Source organism: Meleagris gallopavo, chromosome 4 (genome assembly GCF_000146605.3).
Source record: "Meleagris gallopavo isolate NT-WF06-2002-E0010 breed Aviagen turkey brand Nicholas breeding stock chromosome 4, Turkey_5.1, whole genome shotgun sequence".
Classification (NCBI taxonomy): domain Eukaryota; kingdom Metazoa; phylum Chordata; class Aves; order Galliformes; family Phasianidae; genus Meleagris; species Meleagris gallopavo.
The window spans coordinates 40,449,970-40,468,874 of record NC_015014.2 but is presented as its reverse complement, the minus strand read 5'-3'; the positions used below and the strand labels follow the sequence as shown (position 1 = coordinate 40,468,874).

Genomic DNA, 18,905 nt, shown 5'->3' with positions numbered 1-18,905 from the left:
TAAAAAAAAATTAAAATTTAAGAAATGAAATACCGTAATTATCACACATTCCTGATTATGAATTTCAACAACATCCAGTTCTCGTTTTGCTTCTGAACTAAAAGAGGACTTTTTACAGACTCAGTAAGATTCAATAAACACAAGAGCTGGACTATTTTTGCTGCTGTATGTTCTGTCATTGATATTTTATATGAAGAGATGATTTTAAAATACAAAGGAATTAATTTAAGTTGAATTAACTGCAAGTACTTTTTCAAAACTGTTATATTGTAAATATGCTACTCTGATGCCACATCTTCTGTGCTGTTCATTTGTCAACATAATGAAATGGGGTGAAATGACAGTGTTCCTTGTTGCTTTTGCTTGCTTTGTATCACACATGGTTTTAAATCAATTTTAAATATTTTGATATTAATGTATTTCATAAAGTAGACATGAACCTAAACAGTAGTAGCTTACTTCTATTTACTAATAAATTTTCTCAATTGCAATGGAGTTCTGAAGAAAGAAACAAAGATTGCAACCAAAACCTTTGTGCACATCTATCTGATTGCTTCTTTCAGTAGTCTCTTACAATGTAATGCTGCTAAACTCTCCCGTTTAATACAACTGCTTTTACTGTTTGCATTTCCTGGCTGCACATTCTATATAACCATGACTTTTCTTTTCACCTGTTCCTAAATATATTCCTGCAACTGTAGCTTTAAATGAAAACTACGGAGCCAGTTCACATTCGGGTTTTCATAATTTCAAAAATTAAAACCTACAGATGTCAAAAATGTGTCCATACTTATCTAATCTGCTCTTACTATCCTGAATTACCCCAGGAATTTAAGTATTCAAATTATATTGTATTTGTTGCTGATTTGTTTTAAGTCGAATTTTTCTAGCATTCCTAAAAGTTAGCATAATCTAAGAAAGGCATTTCTGCATCCCAAAAAAATAAAAACTTTGTTTAAAAAACGACTTAGCAGAACAAGAAAACTCATTTGCATAACTTGCAAGATTTAACTGAAAGATCACAATTGCATCAGAATAATTTTAATACTGAAGATGTCGGGTATGTAACAATTAAAAAACATGTGACAGCAAATACACAGCATAAATTGTACGTAATGATTAAACCAAAAGCTCCAGTAATTACAACTTGAGCTCCTACGATCTGGAATAAAATTGATATGGGAATATCAGAACAAACCCTCTGTAGGTCATATGACACTGTGTGATACCAACGTGATTACATAAATTGTCTATAGTATTGTAGTATTACTCCAACCACACTTTTAAGCAGAGACTATAACTTTCAGGAATAAGAAAGGACTCAGCATGTGCAAAAGTTCTGTTCTCGCTTCAGATTTCATCTTCTGTAGATTTGCTGTCAAGTGGCCTAGGCCTTAGGAAAATCAAACGCAAGGCAAAATACACATCCCATATCCAAAGTCAAGACAGCAAATTAGCGGAGCTAAGCTACGGAAGTACCAACAATCTCTGCTACCTTACCATTGAAACTTCCAGTCTCTAAAGAAGAATGCCATTCAAAACTGTTGAAATCTCTGTTAGAAATGAGACTTTTAATTCTATATAGATAAGTGCACACATAGCACTGTCTCCAAAAAGCACTGCAGGACAGCAGGGAAGGATGATGGACTACAGTATCAAACACTCTTCATCCACTGAATGTTTCTTCAAGATGAACCTAAACAGTGTAAAATCTAGAGAATACAATAGGTCATCTCACTCATTTCTTCTTGAACTTTCATGCTACTCACAAATGTGGAATGGCTTCTGGTTGCTCTGAGGCAGAAAAATAATCTCTGAATGTGTACGGCTTAAGAAGAAAACAGAAAATTCATAGAATAATATAGTATGCTTGCATCAGTTAAAAAATAACAAAGTTAAAAAGTAAAAAATGCAGAGATTAACAATACTCATGTTAGTTTTACTCATTACTAGCTTTGGTGTGCATTGTAGCTCTGTGTATTTTGTCTGCCTATCATGTACAGGAATTCAAGCCTATTGGTACAGCTCACAACAGAAGGGCCCAGCCTTTTGTTGCAGCAGCAAATATTGATGACAAAAGACAGGTAGTGAGCTCCTCCTATAATTCTCCAATTGGGCTGTACTCATCTGGCAATATACAAGACGCACTCCATGGACAGCTGAGGAGTCTCATTCCTAACGCATCACAAAAGTGAGTACTGGTATTTATTTATCATACAGTCTTTTGTGTTATATGACTATCCGTTCTGTTTTCAGTTAAAAAGTCCAGCTCTTGCTGTTTTCTTCTGATAATCAGGAGTTTATTGGTTATCCAAAAAACGAGTGATAAATGAAGCAATTTTTTCCAACACAGAAAACTCTACATTCAACTCTGTAGTAACACTGCAGGTAGCTACAATTCTCCTCCCCCTGCTGATCTGCAACACTGCAATCTAATCCTTTTCTAATACCTTTACTTTGCAGCTTTTAAGTTCCAGGAATGTACAAAATAAAAAAGGTTACTTCATAGTTATGATTTTAAAACGTTATCAGCAACCTTTTAACTAGAAGTAAACTCTTATAGGCTTATAGGAAGCTATTTTAACCGTTTTTTCTTTACAGGATATGAACTACTTTGAACACAAGCATAATATTCGGCCCAAACCTTTCATACTCCCAGGCCGAAGCAGGTTATAAACTCTGAGTGCTGTGATGAGTTTGAATGCATGGTGTTATTTTTTAATGGATACTCACAGTTTGAATTAATATAGCATACTGAGACATTTGAAATTAACTTACGGTAGTACATAATGTATGGCTGAAGTTTAAAACCCTGAAGTGCCTAACTTGCAGAAATCCGAAAGCAAGCAGGTCCAGGCCCTACTCTCAGTTATACATACATGATTCTGAAGTAACTGCAACCACAAACCTGATTCTGTTTGTAGCGTGGCACCAAGTATTGTACACTTACAAATATACAGAGCTTTGAAATTCTGTCCAAACACAAATGTATGAGATTTCTTCACTTGCTAAATAAAAGATAGGTACTTTTGCAAATTAAAGTCTAGGCTGTGCGGTGATTTTAAGTTAAAATTTCAGCAGATAGCTGTTCAGAGGATATCCTAATGACTAATGCAGAGCTAAAATAACTACCTACTGTTACAGACATGTAAATCTGTAAAATGCAGAATCGTTTATATATTAACATTAATTGTTTCAGTCTGATATTCCTCAATCATAACTGGGGGTAGAATGTCTAATTTACTATGATTTGCAGTACTAAATGCAGAGGGGAGAGGAAAACAACGCAAATTCTTTCAAGCTCAAAAGTGCTCAACCAATACAGTATACTGAGATGTTATTTTTTATGCTTTCTAGCAGTAACAGGTTTTACCAGTGGATTTAGTGTTCTATATTTCGTTCTTAGGGTCAAAAATGCCTGTACGCTATGTTATACCACTTCAAATCTGACAAGCTAGACTGAAAAAGAAGAATAGTTGATTCCTTCATACAAAGGACAATCTCATATGGACTATCAGTTTTGTCAGATGTATTTTTTTTCTCACTATCTGAGTGACAAAGAGGAAACTAATAGACAGATAAAACCCCATCCTTCTGTGAACAAAAATGAACAATGTAGAATGGAGAAAACATGCCCATCTCTACTGGGAGGCTGATGACAATACAGGATAAATGATCACATTCTTCAGGAAACATGTGGCCTCTAACTACAGACAGCATTTATATACATATCTGGAACTGACTTTTGGACTATGAGGTACTATTTGCAGGTATCTAATCAGATTTACAGAAATTCAAATGAGTGTACTGGGAGCCTACTCTCAATTTCCCAATATTTTCAGAGATAATGCTGAATTAAATTGTCCGTTTTCCAGCTTGTCAGAAGAGCAGCAGCCTACCAGAAATGTAAGAAGTTTCAGAACTTTAGTTGGGTAAGGTCTGTATGGTGTTCTAGCATTGCAGAAGTCTATATTTAAAAACTGCACTCTTTCATGGATAATCTTAATTCTACAAAACCTTGTCTGTCACACAGTTTATCTCCTACTTTTTCATTAGTTTGGCTGAAAAAATATTCTTTGTTAAACACAGCAAAACAAACAAACAAACAAAAAAATCCACCTCCAACAGACAGCTGAAGGTAAACAGCACTTTGATGACAAGAGCTGATTCTGGGCTGTGGGATTGAACTAACATTCAACATTAGCCACAATTTTGGACTAAACTAACTGGAAATTATATTTTATATATGATTACATTCTACTTATACTTCATTCTGCTTTAACACCACTCCAGCTGCTAATAGCAAGAGTTATGCTTTTTCTGCCCTTTTCCTATTTTTTTTCTACTTACTAACAGTATCAGCACTGACAAAGCAAGATAGTGCAGAATGTAAGGGCGTTGTTTTTATTTTTTTAAAGATTGTGAATTTATAAATAGCCATATATATTAATATTTTCAGCTGACTCTTGTTGGGTGATGATACTGAATTTGTGCTTTCAGTTTAAGACTTGCCTATCCTTTCTGAAATTAGCTTTCTTTTGATATGTCTTTAATTGTAGAAAATGTATTTCCCTTTAAATTTTTAAGAAAATGGTCCTACACATGTTCTCCATTGAATCAGGGGAGAATTTGAGTTTTTCTCCATGCAAGAGTATCACCTAAGAAAAGTATTGTATTGTATGGTCAAATTGTGAAATACAGTATTATTTTACAGGCTTACACAAAATCATTCAGCTTGGAAAGATCTAATCACAACCCTTATACAGAGGAAAAAGATTTTTATCTTCTCTTGATTCTGAATATCATATAAATGATAACAAATTCCACAACAACGGGAAAAAAATACCCCTGGAATCAAGGAAGCCTCTGAGATGCTCTGAGGAAAATACTGAAGTCTTCAAATTAGTGACACCGAAAAAGACTTTCAGCTTATTGTCTACATTATTTTACCAGGCCTTTTTTAGATATGTTAGTGCACAGTAATTCTAATTCAATAATACAGAGCAACATCAGTATTTCTCCAAAACTGTACATCTTCTTTACTTTATACAAATTACATGCAAAATCTGCTTCAAAAGCAGTAAAATTAATTCTCTATTCTTGTGAAGGACCATTTTGTATTCTATTAGAAACACTGTCATTTAGAAAAGCAAAAGTACAACTGGCTGTTAAAGCATTTTTTCTTTTATGAAATTTTCAGCAAACATTACAAACAAAATATATTGATAAAATAATTTTAAAAGATGAATTCACACAGAATTTAAGGAAATCTGGGCAATGTCTTATTCATTATTTTACACTGCTTTAATTTCTTCAGATGTGGACTGAGATGGATTATGAAGTGCAGGGCTGGAATGGTGCATTTAGGATTCCAATATTGCTGGTGTTAATTCTGTCATTGGCATGTACAACTCACATAATCTTTGTATGCTACTCTTTTGAGATCTTAAGAATTACTTGCCTACAACAAGTTTTATGGAGGCTTAACTGGTCCTGAAACAAAATCTAGCATTCAAAATGCAAGTTAATATTATTTTCTGAAATATTAAATTCATTGTATTTTTTTTACCATCTAAAGAAAATGTTTGCCAGAATTTTAAGGAACGCTTTATAACTGGCACTGATGCTTTTTACAGGAAAATGCTTTTCAATGAGTACACATACTTTTGCTTTTCTCTACTTCTACTTTCCTGTATTTGTTACATACATACGCTTGCTAACATCACCGTATTCCTGTACTTTTGTCTTTATTCTCTATAATCCGATGCACACTGCACACCTTTCTGCACTCTGGCTGTAATCTGTAATTAACACAGTGGATGCAGCACTCCTTCGGGGATTGACTGTGGCAGTGGACGTAGTACCCCCTCTTCAATTAGCACGGTTAGCTCCATCTGCCCCACCGAGCTGAAAGCAGTGTCTAGGATGGCCCCTAACGTTCCTCTGGAAATGGAGCTTCCTGGTGTCAAGATTGTACATGCTCAGTTTAACACACCTATGCAGTTGTACTCAGATGACAATATCATGGAAACACTGCAAGGCCAAGTTTCTACAGCTCTGGGGGAAACACCCGTAATGAGGTAATTAGAGCAGTATGCTTGATATGTACGAATATATGAATTTAGAATGTACCAGCAGTCATGGGCTTTAATAATATCACACTGTTTCTTCAAGAATGTGTAAAAGGGTTAAAGACAAACTAAGTTATTTAAAGGCATTCAATGTTTCCATTAAAACACTAGTAGTTGATGACTTTTAGTATTAAAGAGGTCTTTCAGAATTTATAGATAACTCAGAGGAAATAATCTTAAATTTGTAGTTAATAAATAGAAGCTGATTAAACTACCTGCACTACTTGCTGACTGGTCATTCCAAATTAAGATTCTGATTCCTCCCCAAATTCATAATTACTTATTACTGTCATAGGTAGTATTTAATAATTTATTCTTATTAAATTATTCTTAATAAATGATTCTTATTGATCATTAATGCAATATTATTATTAACTCAAATTTATTTCAACTGTTGAAAGTTAGGAGATCTTGTGGACAGATATTCAATTACAGAATATTACAGAATATTACAGAAACACTATTTAACTCCCACTTGGGACAATTCATAACTAGCTTTTGTCCAAAAAGAGCCAGTATTGGCTTTCTAAACCTAAAAATTACCTAAAGATCAAAAGATGATTTATGAATTTTATTTACTACAGTAACTAAAAGTCAGGTAGGAACCTCCCCAATATGGACAGCAGTGATAAATAATGAAAACTTTTAAAACTCTACTCATCTTTACAAGGTACAATTAATCATTCATTTTGGTTTATCTTTATTTTTGTTTAATAGTACTTACTTTTTTGTTATACAACAGTACTTAATAATTTATAATATGTATGGTGTAAACTAAAGCTAATCACTAATACCTTAAATAAGCAGTAATCACTGGCACCAATAAGCCTTCTTCAGCACTTTGAAGAACTGGGCTGTAACTAACCATAAAAATTTATAAAGAAATATTTATGTTCATGCTAATTTGATGAACACAAAAATGTATTTCATCTGAGTGATGTTAATCTACTGCATTAATGTTCACCCTCAATAACAACAAGAATAGGGAAAAAGAAAAAAGCCAAATAGCTTTTTCTTTATTCTGTAATAATGGATTAAGCCCAGAGTAATCAGATTTCACAAATTCCTACAGTGTTCTCAGTTTGAGAACTGATTCTCTACACAGGTTTGAAATGTCTTTTCTGTTGTGGGATTTATTTTCACTCTGTATGAATTTAGGAATGTTATCTCATAGACTTGTCCCTGTTTTTTGCCTTTTTTATGTAATTGTATTATCACTTGTTTGGATTTCAGGAATATTTTAGTCAAGAAGAGAGATTGAGGGTCTGATTTTGCAATAGTGAAAACCTTTAGAAGTGAGCTCACTCTATAGATTAAAAGCTTATGATGAAAAAAACAGAACAATATTTTCTATACCACTTAAATACAACTCTGAGCAATTTGGTTGATCACAGAAGATACAAAGAATTAATGTAATCAACAGTAGTTATTTCTCTTACTGTGCTATGTGACAGATCAGATGTTATTCTGGGAAGGTAACAAAATCATGTAAATCATAAACAGCCTAATTTCCTATGGAATTAGTTGCTTTTTTTCCAGTGGCAACTTATCTAAGGTGCAACAGACCGTAGAAGGCCTGTTGAAATCGGAAATTTAAACTGGACATTTACACAAATATCAGTGAGATAACAGACTTCATTGAAGTAATTTTTACTTAGTTAGTCCCTAGCAATTTGAAATTTATGGATGTCACATGTTCAGCCTAATCTTCTGTGTGGTCATCTGCCCTTTCTCTCAGCCACTGAAAATGTTAGTTAGCTCAATCAATTTTAAAATTCAGCATGATTTAAAATACCACAAAACATTTTTGGTAAAATCTTTTGTTTACAGGTCATAAGAAATTCAACCATGAAATGTTATCTGGACAATAATTTACCTTATATTTTTGTCATGAAATTGCCATTATAAAAGTCACATTCCACTCTAATTTAATTTTAAAAGTAGATTTTCCATTCACCTGTGTTTATCTGCAAATGCAGTACCTACTTCAGTCTCTTTCTGTCACCTTCTTAAATTAAGTAACAATTAGCTTAGACAAATAATCATTATTGTAACTAGTGAATAAGCCAACTTAGAAAAGCATGAATACCTTGACTTCATGGCACTCTCCCAAAATGTTTGCTTAGGTTTTGGCTGACCCTATGTAAAGATATGGTCTGTGATTTTATCAGCATTCCTGAAGCCAGCTGCTGTGAAAATGGAATTTCTGGATACTGGTCCAGAAAGCATCTGGTAATACAGCAGTTGATCACAAGAATGCAACTGCTTTGAAGTTAAACACAAGTACTGGCCTATTTCCAAATGCCCTTAGAGCCAGAGCAGTAATTATGGAAACAGCGTCATGAGTTTGTAGACTTATTTTTGTAAGAATTCCATGGATATCTTTTTCAGTACACTAGGCTTCAGAGAAGCCTATATAAAGCAGTGCTACCTGGAAGAAACAGTTTTCCAGTGGCTGGAGAAACTCACATGTCTCTATGGGTGGTTCATGAATCACGTTCTATGCCTGGCAGAGCTATTCATTTGAAGTAATGTCTGTTAACTGCATTCTCTGCTCTTCCTCCCTGTGATGCAGTGACCCAGCTCCCATGGCAGTGCCTCAGTCTGACGTGTACAGAATGCTGCACTCCAACCAACAGGAGGAGCCCAGCCAACCCCGCCAGTCTGGCTCCTTTAAGGTGCTCCAGAATTTAGTCTCCGAGGAAGGTGGTTAATAATAACATATTCTACCTGTTCAACTTTTTTTTTTTTTTTAATATATTTATGGGAAAGGGGGAATCAGAGAATAAGAGAGAACAGAACTACACAAATTTCTGACAGCCTGAGTCTCTATAAGTCTGACAAATAGTACACAAGCCTAGTAACATTTTTCCCCTCGCTCTTATGGCTAGCAATGTAATGTGCTAATAAAATAGCAGTGTTAGTTTAAGACTGCTAATGTACAAAATAGTTTTTAACTGAATGGTAAGTTTTATGTGAAAGAACTTTTGGGACACCAAGAAAGAAAATACTATCTTCCACATCCAGAAAAAAGAGAATTTTAAGCCATCTTCTAAGATAAGTTTCACTCATTCCCTCTCCATTCTAAATGAAAACTAAAGAGGACAACACCATTTACAGTCATATTTCCTCCAAATGAAGTCAAGTTTTGAAAATAACAATAAACATTATTAAAGGCTAGAAGTTTCTAATATTTACAATTGCAGTAAGCATAAAGAATAAAATATAACCAAATTTAAGCTAGGGGGTGAATATTTATAAATATTTGTAATTTTTCCTTTTATATCTAAATATTTATGAGAGAAGGAATGAATGCATCTATTTTTTCTGTACACATATTATTGTGGGATTTTATTTGGCATCTTCTGTAATTTTATATTATGTTACAAATCTTTTTGAACTCATTATATTGTTAGTCATACAAATAAGAAGTAAGCCTTAAGAGAGGTTTTGACTATGTTAAGGCCCTATGTTAAAGCCAAATCCTCCTCCCTCTCCTGTTTATACCCAGGACCTGCTATTGGAGAATTTCTGTGTGCCTATGAGATAGAGAACAATATATTTTTAATCAAGCTGTATCTGCTTTTTGGCTACAGTACACAACATTGTTCCCAATTCTAAAGACATGGGATTGGGCCCACAAAACTTATATCAAGAAACTTCATTATTATTGGGCATAAGTGAAAGCTTGTAAACACATACAGAAGTACATATTTACAGGAAAAGATTTAACTGTGGCAGACATTTTTGTATTAGCCTGTATTTAACAGAAATATTTTGGATCTCAGATGGACGTCCAGTGGGTACAAGAAGTGTGAAAGCACCTGTAACAAAGATACCTACTGGCCTGCCCGGAGCCCAGAAAGTACCACAGTGTGACAAATGTGGGAGTGGAATTCTGTAAGTTGTTTCTTCGCAGTTTTATAAATTTCTAGCTTAAGTGCACATCCCCAGTTTACATCCAGATAAGCTACAGGTTTGTAGGTTGTTCAGTAGTGTAAAGCATCCTCCTGACAAGTCAGTGGGAGCATCAAAAACACTCTGTGATCCGTTTTGAATCTACCAGCTTTATACTTTAATGACATCACTGGCTTCAGCAAAAAACACAGATAATCATGAGGAAATAGGTTTTATAAATAGATTAATTTATTCAACATATTAAGAGGTGAGACTATACTTAAAGTGTTATAACCAAAATAAAATATTTCTTCAAACTAGTTTTCCAGTTAGAAAGCTTATGTCATCACCTCTAATGCATTTTATATTCTACTTATTCAAACTCAACTTGCAACTTTAAATTCTCTAGCAGCTGGCAAAACCACTAGAGAAGCAACTTAGAGGCCTTAAAAGAAATACCTAAAACTTACCTTGTGTTATACTTTAGTTTCTTTGCACTCTAAATTCATACGAATTAATTGCTTTTTCTTGTTTTCACACAGAGGGACAGTGGTGAAGGCACGTGATAAATACCGACACCCAGAATGTTTTGTGTGCTCTGACTGCAATCTTAACCTGAAACAAAAAGGCTACTTCTTTGTGGAAGGCCAGCTATACTGTGAAGCTCATGCACGAGCTCGCATGAGGCCACCAGAGGGATATGAAGCAGTTACTGTTTACCCAAAATGCTAGTCTTACATTAGCACACAAATACATGCATGCACACGAGAAGCCATTAACAGCTTAGAACTGCAGTACAACTGTCAGGACTTCTGTCTGAATTCAAAGTAGCAGCTTTTAAACCTTTTCTCGTGATATTCTGAGGTGGAAGTCCCTATTAATCCGCAGTAACATACCATATCAGTAAAATTCAGCTAAAATTTTATCCTTGAAGTTGCCAATACAGCTCAATGGAGTATGAACTGAAACAGCTGTACAGGAATAAAAAAATAATAAAAATAAAACAATTGAAACATCAGGGGTATTACACTATTACTGAGGTATATGCACCCACGTGCTGTAATTAAGACATTATTTTTAAAATGTTAAGAATGTAATATCTGTACAAATAGCCTAATCAAAAGCTTCATTGAGCTACAGGCTGGGCCCTACCAAAGAAAGAAACTTGATCAATCATTAGAAAAGAAGCTATTCTACGTGGGTAGTACAAAACAGTGGGATGTTCGTGCCTGTTTCAACCATTCAACAATCAACAGTGTGTGCCAAAAATAGATTCTGCTTACTTTGCTTTCAATTTGGGGTTATATTTTCTTAATTTTCTGATGCAGCAAATGAGTTAAGAAATGAATGCCATTTCATATAATAAAAGGGCTAGTATCATAATGATCATTTAGTTAAGAAGCAAAATAATTCTACAATGTTTAATGATTTGCAATGAAATCACCTTTCAGCTCTTACATCACTTAGCAGAAAATTATTCTGAGGCAGGCACACCAATACATTATTCTTAGGGGAAAAAAAAAAGAATTTATTAGGAACTCACTGCAAATTGAGAATGAAAGTAAATTTAAAAGTCTTTCTAAAAAAAAAGTTTCTTTCAGGTACTGTTTATTTTTTTGTTTTTTTACTTTAGATTATTCAATTTCCATAATAGGAACAATGGGAAAATATCACCATAGTATCTTAATTCCTGATAATTAAAGCTTGGACAACTTTAAAAATGACCGATAATTAACATTTGCAAAGGAAAGATCTTTTATGAAAAGACTGGTGAACTCACAAGAACACAGTATTCAAATGAAATTCTGAATTTCTGAATGTTTTGTAAGGGCTCCATTGCTTTCAGGTAGGTATGCCAGCTGCATACACACACGCACATGACAAACTTCGCCTTAGCATCTTCCAGAAATACTTAACACAATACTTAAATTCATAGCAGAAATGAACAACTCAGTGTCAAAGAATCTTACTTTTCTCACTCTAAAATATAAAAAGCTTAGAATGTAAGGAGAATCAGGAATCAAAATAAGAGGCTGTATACAGTTTACATTTATTTTAAAAAATCAGATGAGTCCCAAAGCCTGAAATGCAACGCTTGCATATTCAAAGACTTTAAATCTGTATTATTTCAGAATTAAAATCTTTTAAAAATGTGTGTGTCACTCTATTCGGAATTTAAAACTGCATATCAAAAGCATATAGAGGCACATCCCTTTAAAGATTAGCTAATGAATTATTTTCTGGCACAAACCATAATTCTGTTCCTTATGTATCATGAAGACTATATGTAGTATTTATATTTTTCCACTAATAAAGTCCATAAAGTAAACCTGAAAATCATTTTGAAAGTGAGAGTGCATGTGTCTATTTTTACAAACTTGCAATGTGTCATTGGTGTTTTTAAATAATTGCTTAATGTTCATTTCTTTGTGGAGCAACTGAAGGTAAAAATAAATGTACTATATATGATAAGGATTCCGTATTTCTTTTCAACTGGTATGAAAAATGAGAATGTATGAATGTCAAGTGACTTAACAATAATAGAAGTTAGGCATTTTCAGCCACGCAGAAATGAATGTTTTGGATTTTATCAAACAGCTGGACAGAATGAAACAAGTTTTATATTAGACATTTGAACATACAGTCCAGGCAAAATCAGCTTTCTGAAAGTGAATACAATGATGTGCTTTCAAAGACTTGAAACTACTCTTTCTTTACCAAGCCAAACATATCAATTGAAAACATGAGGAAATTCCTGGAAACGTAGCCATAAGAAATATTAGGTTAAAAGAAAGCCAGAGAACATGACCTGATGACAAATCTTTGAGTGAAGTTCAGTGGCGTTGCATCATGACATGGTGCTATTTTGAGAGGTTTGAGGTCTGAGATTATTTTAATAGAACTTGAAAGCCTATCTAATTGCAAGTACCAACCTATGTGCAAACCTTTACACCACTGTAAAACGAAAGAAACATCAGCGTTCAATTCATTCAGATTCAAAAATCCTTGATCCTGATAGAGAAGAATTGGAAATCACATCCTACCTTCTCTTCAGTCTGAAGATATTAAATACAGAAATTTAAATATGAGAGAAAGATGCAGCAGTTCTCTCTGTAGCGTGCTCAAGGCCACATTCTTTACCTCTGGTGGGGTGTCAGGGCTTATTGGCACAAGTCCCATACATACAAAGTGTTCAGCTAAAGAACGATCCACCTTATCTGCTGGCTTAAGAATGGCATACCCACTAAATCAAAACAGCATAACACTACTATGCTGCTCAGCTGTGTCCAGACTTTATATATATATTGCAAGCTAGAGTGAGCAATGGCATTTATTTTTAGATGGAGAGAAAGATTGTAAGTGTGACTTCACATGCTTGTTATCTGGACTCTTCAGATGTCGATCAACAGGTGTGAAAAGCTTTCCTCAGCTATGTTACTACTGCATAAACAACAGGGCTATTCTAAGATGAGCTTGAAACACATGAAATTTTAACTCTCCAAATGAGCAAGACAAACATTGCATCTAAACATACGCCAGATTGGTTTACAGAATGCTTCTGTATCAACTGTTCCAAGACAAATGCTTTCATTCTCTTACGTAATGTCGAAGTGCTACCAACAACCTGAAATTTTAAAACCTTTTTAAAGCAGTTAAACTCTGTGTTTCCACTAACTCAACAGCCTTCTTAGATTTCCAACTGCATTCCAACACTTTAAAAATATATTAACACTTTTGTTCAGATCAGAAATGTGCTTTTGAAATCCCTCATCATTCCACTTACTACATTTTGCTTCACATCATACAACAATTTCAAAGTGCATAAAATGATTACCTTTATGACCAAATTCAACTAGAAGATGATCTCTGGCAGCACTGCTAACACACACCATCCACTAATGGGAAGTCATTCAGCAGAATCAAACTAGAGCTAAATAAGCTCTCCCTGAAATACACATTAAGTAGATGCCACATCCTCAGAACCAACTGATTTGCTCATACTGTACCGTGCAGTCTGCTATTACTGTAGACATAGCCTGAAGCATTTATTGCACTTTCACTGACAAAAAGTTTCTTCACAGAAATGAAATTACTCGTAGTGTTTAAAACTAGAGATAGATCCACTGTGTATAATTTTGACCTGTTTGCTCAAGAATTTTACTTAAGATGATTTGATCAGCAATTTTGGTTCGAATTTCTATAAACCATAATTTCTATAAACATTTCTATAAATGTAATAAGAAATGACCATATACTATTAGATATAGACCTGATTTGAATGTAAAATACAGGCCTTTGAATTAAACTCTCTTTTAGAGAAAACTTTTTCACGAGGATAAAATTATTATTTACCTTGCGGGTTTAAGCATTTATAAATAAAACAATGGGAAACAAAGCCCATTTGTCAATGTATACCCAGCAAACATTCTAAAGGCAAACACATTCTGCAGATTTGCCCTTTTGTGTTTCTTTTTTTTCCTTCCCTCCTTCCTTCCCTCATCCAAGGAAGTTATACAGACAGTTTCTTTTTGAAATTAATAAGAAAATTCCACAAGCAGATTATCCCTTAACATATTTACTTTTGAAGTAAAATGCATTCTATATCTTCTCAACTTATACTCAGTTGTTTTGTGGTACTACCAACTAAAACCTTGTTTTACATTGTATGCTTGGTAAATGATACCATCTACACAATGCTCAAGTTTACAAAGGATTTTGATTCTAGATACACTAAAGCACACATTTGTTTTAGCGCTCTGAGTGAGTGCTTTTTGTTACACTCAGCCCTCCTAATCCTTGCTCTCCCCACACCAGGGCATGATCCAAAGAGCACTAAAGGATCCAGGAAAGTCCTGAAAGATTTTAGACTGTATTACTCTGAAAAAAGCTCTCGATGGCGTAAGCTAGAACAGTTGTCCAAAATAAAGCTTTAAGGAAAGTTCCATACATTTCATGCTGAAAAAATTACAGCTGTGCTGGAATGCCAAATTCAGAAACACAGAGATGGTGGAATAGTTAAAGATTGTTTTTAATCCCTAAGAAAACAAAATATTTAGTAAACACAAGCAAGATTCTGAGCAAGAGGAAAAATCTCTGATAAGTTTTTCACAGTCTTTCTTTTCTAGATAATCACTTGAAAACAAATTTTTATACATCTCATTCTTTATAAAATTACTTTTTACAATCTTTTTAGTATATTCCTGATTTAAGAGGTTTTTAATTGTCCTGCCAAAACAAACAAACAAACAAACAAACAAACAAACCCACCATAACACATGCAGCCAAATTACAACACTTTCAAGAAAAAAAAAAGAAAAAAAAAAGTTGTTTGTGGCATTACACAAAACCTGAAGGGGGCTATTAACAATACTTTACATGACTGTCACAAGGCACAGAAATACTTATTCCCCTTGTATATAGAAATGAAGTTTCAGAGCACCAGCTTAACAGGCAGTAGAATTACAAGGTACTTATAGGTTGTGCACATACACAAAGCACAGGCAAGTTTTCTTTGAGAAAGAGTAAACCCCAAGGAGAAGCTATGACTGCACAGAAGACAATCTGTTTGTCGTTCAGTCTATTTATAGGTAAAATACTCTTTTAATATATTGACTATTTCATTTGTGTGTAGAACTCATTCAAAATTCTTAATGAATGCTAGCTACTTAGCAATCATATTTCTGACTGAAATTTCTGTAATTGGCAGTATCATGAATAATTCTTGCCACTGCTATACTTGGCTAACATTGGAAAATCTATAGCTTGCCCATTTAAGAAAGCTGGGAGTGTGTTAAAACTAAAATAGAAAACATTTAACCAAAACATTTTAACTTTGGCTCTTTAATTAATTTCAAGAATTACATGACTTCCTGATGTTTTATTCTTCAAATTCACCCTATTTCATTTTCACTGCAATATCTCTAGCTTCAAAACTACACTTACTTTTACAGAAAGCGCTGCTGTCCACTGCTCTACATCTTGCACTTCTTTGAGTGAGCCAATTCAAACCTAAGCAGAATGTATGAGATGATAAGTACAATTCTTTTACAGCCAGATTTTTCCACGACCTCTCTTATTTCATTTTATTATTTATAAAAGAAGTACATAATGCAAGAACACTCAGATACAAAGATGATCAAGCTGCAAACAGGCACTGTGCAGAGAATAGCTACCCCACAGCTTAAAATCCAAACTAAGCAGATCAGGCAGATACAGTATAGAAGGAAAAAGACACTGCAAAGAATAAATAACATGATAATTTACAAATATTTTGCTCCTTTGCTTCCTTTCACAGAAGACTGGTGGACTGAGGTAAAACAAAACAAACAAACAAACAAACAAACAAAAACATCCTAAACTGTAAGAGTTAGTAAGCAAGAGAAAAATGCACAAGCAATGATTCAATATAAAATAAAAACATGCAGGTAAAATGTGTAAAAATTAATTATGCCCCAAGATGGAAGCAAAACCTTTTATTAACTGATCTAGTTGTAAAAAAATGTGAGACCAAATAGGGATTCTAACAAGACTAGTTGTTCACACTTCTATGGGAGTGTAAACTAATTAATGATGACATAATCACAAGATTTTTTTGATCCCAACACAGGATTATAATTCTAAACATGTTCACATATTTCTTCTCTGACTCATAATTTATCCAGCCTTTTCCATTCTCATTACAATTTATGAGATTCTTCTCCATGCGTACGTATACCACAGAGCTCTGTTAATTGTCTTTCCCATTTATTTCCTATCCACTGCCTATTAGTAATTGCCCTTTCTGAATCAAGAGCTGCTTTCATCTTTCACAGTGGATGAAAGAATGACATTTCAGAAATGATTATTGAGATATGGGTGCTGCCTTTCATTACAGATCCACTGTGCTGTGGATCTGTCACATGCTGTGACAAAAAGGCTGTTCTTTTAAAGCTACACCTGAACACAGACACGGCTTTTGAAGACTATTACTGTAGAACAGTATCAGCTATTGCCCACCTCTAGATAAAAGTAAGGATTGAGTAAAATATGCATTTTAGCATTTGAACAGATAATGAACAGTCAAATAAATCTTAATTCTTTTGTGGCATGTAAAGAAAAAATGCAAAACCTCTGAGGCACTCATAACAGCAGTGCTGCATGGGACCTCAATGCTGTTTGCCAGAAGAATTTTCATAGTAATTCAATTTTCCAAAACAGAACTTTCTCTGAAATGCTGGAAGGGCTCTAATTCATGCTGTCACCACAATACAAAACATAATACAGTAATATGAAATGAGGATATTTTCCTATTCTCCTAGTTCACAGGCCAGGAAAAAAAAAAGAAAAAAAAGTGTTTAACTTTTTTATGTACTGGATATGCGGGAGAAATGAATTAGTAGTATCCTAATCAGAATAATATAATACTTACATACATTCCCTATATTAAAAAAAAACAACAAAACATCAAGTTTGCCACAGTGGTGACAAAAGAATATATATTTTTTTGTTTATTATATGAATCTCCCTTGACACTTCAGATATCCCTGAAATATGTCAATTTCAGTAAACTGACAGCAGCTCTAACTTATACATTGACTCCCAAGTTAGAGAGCCAAACTGATGTCACCAATTATTTAATGCATTCTATCTCTATGATCACCTCATCATATCTCAATGCTTCACATACTAGAATACTTACTGCTACGTTTTAATAAACAGGACCAGGTTGCACCTGTTCAAAGTTCATGGAAGCTATCTACTCAGTCTCACAATAATCAAGAGGTAACAGCTGCCCCTGTAGCTGATTTAACATTTCTGCTATACTTAGGGGGATAGACAAATGAACCAGCTGTTCATGTTTAAACTGAATTTCCCTAAGAACATTCCTGGGTCTGTAAAGACCTGAGTCATACAGTCTTAAGACAGTTCGGTATGTGATACTGCAAGCTAGAAGGACAGCAGTATGTTTCTAAGTCTCTTTCTGCCACATTGTTGCTTTTTTTTTTTTTAAATTGAAAACAGTAAGTGAATGTTACTGACTTTCCACACAGACTTTCTTTAAGGAGGAGGCAATCAACGTCAGACACCAGTTAAGGAAAATGCCAGTAATCCTGAATGATTCTTTCACCCTCATTCTAAAATAATATTTGCAATTTATCTGAAGTTTTTCATTAGATGATATTGAAATGACTCATAAATTAGTATTTTTTGCAGTCTTTTGAAGGGTGGGAAATGTACTCAGCATCAGTTTCAAAAAGATTTGTTTTGTTGTTTTTTTTATTTCTCCCAAAACTGTTATACCTGCTTATTGGAGTCATCAAAACAAAAATATGAAGAAATAGTAGAATTCTGCTCAGGTCTTCAAGTAGAAACACTGAACATCCACTTCCACAGAACGTCTCTTCCAATTTAAAACAATTACCTGTATGAGAAAGGTTTCACTCATCCCGTAAGATGAAATGCTGCTTGACATCACATACAGATGAAATGTACAGTTTAAGAAAAAAATTACCTGAGGTGGTACTGTTTTCTCAAAGAATATCAACTACATCTGCCAGCAGGTGCTCTAACAAACCAAGGTTCCCCCGTGTACGTGGCCTCACAGCTGCTTTATGAATAGCAGCCATGTCTAACAAGCTGTGTCCAACCTTGCATGCTTGTGCATCTGAGTCGTTTAATTATACGAGCATTTCTTCCTTGACTGCTCTCGTGAATACAGTGAACGTTTTCTTTACCAGAAAACATGGCACCAAGGATGCCGAGCACCTGAGGAGCGGGCCCTCCTGTGACGGCGCCCGGCTGCGGTGGCTGCGGCAGGGCCCTTGGCGCTGGCACGGCGGCAGCACAGAGGAGGCCGGCTGAAGGCCCGGTTGCCGCGGCGGGACGTGCGTCACCGCG

The 18,905-nt window shown here is 34.5% G+C and overlaps 1 protein-coding gene and 1 long non-coding RNA gene across 4 annotated transcripts in view; one reads left to right on the top strand and one right to left on the bottom strand.

Moving 5' to 3' along the window:
• PDLIM3 (PDZ and LIM domain 3) overlaps positions 1-12,500 on the top strand; it is a 22,470-nt gene extending 9,970 nt beyond the window's left edge. The window contains exons 4-8 of one of the 3 annotated variants that reach the window (XM_010710059.3): positions 2,602-2,669; positions 5,817-6,080; positions 8,707-8,837; positions 9,920-10,031; positions 10,571-12,500. In XM_010710059.3, coding sequence (XP_010708361.1) covers positions 2,602-2,669; positions 5,817-6,080; positions 8,707-8,837; positions 9,920-10,031; positions 10,571-10,760 — 765 coding nt within the window. In that variant the 3' untranslated portion in view covers positions 10,761-12,500. Of the gene's footprint in view, positions 1-2,003; positions 2,192-2,601; positions 2,670-5,816; positions 6,081-8,706; positions 8,838-9,919; positions 10,032-10,570 lie in introns of all 3 variants that reach the window. The other 2 variants (XM_010710061.3, XM_003205770.4) reach the window with 2 other exon arrangements.
• LOC116216574 overlaps positions 1-18,891 on the bottom strand; it is a 19,298-nt gene extending 407 nt beyond the window's left edge. The window contains exons 1-2 of the long non-coding RNA XR_004159639.1: positions 18,520-18,891; positions 15,972-16,037 (exon numbers count right to left, since the gene is read on the bottom strand). This is a non-coding gene — a long non-coding RNA (uncharacterized LOC116216574). The remainder of the gene's footprint in view (positions 1-15,971; positions 16,038-18,519) is intronic.
• Positions 18,892-18,905: the final 14 nt, after the last annotated feature.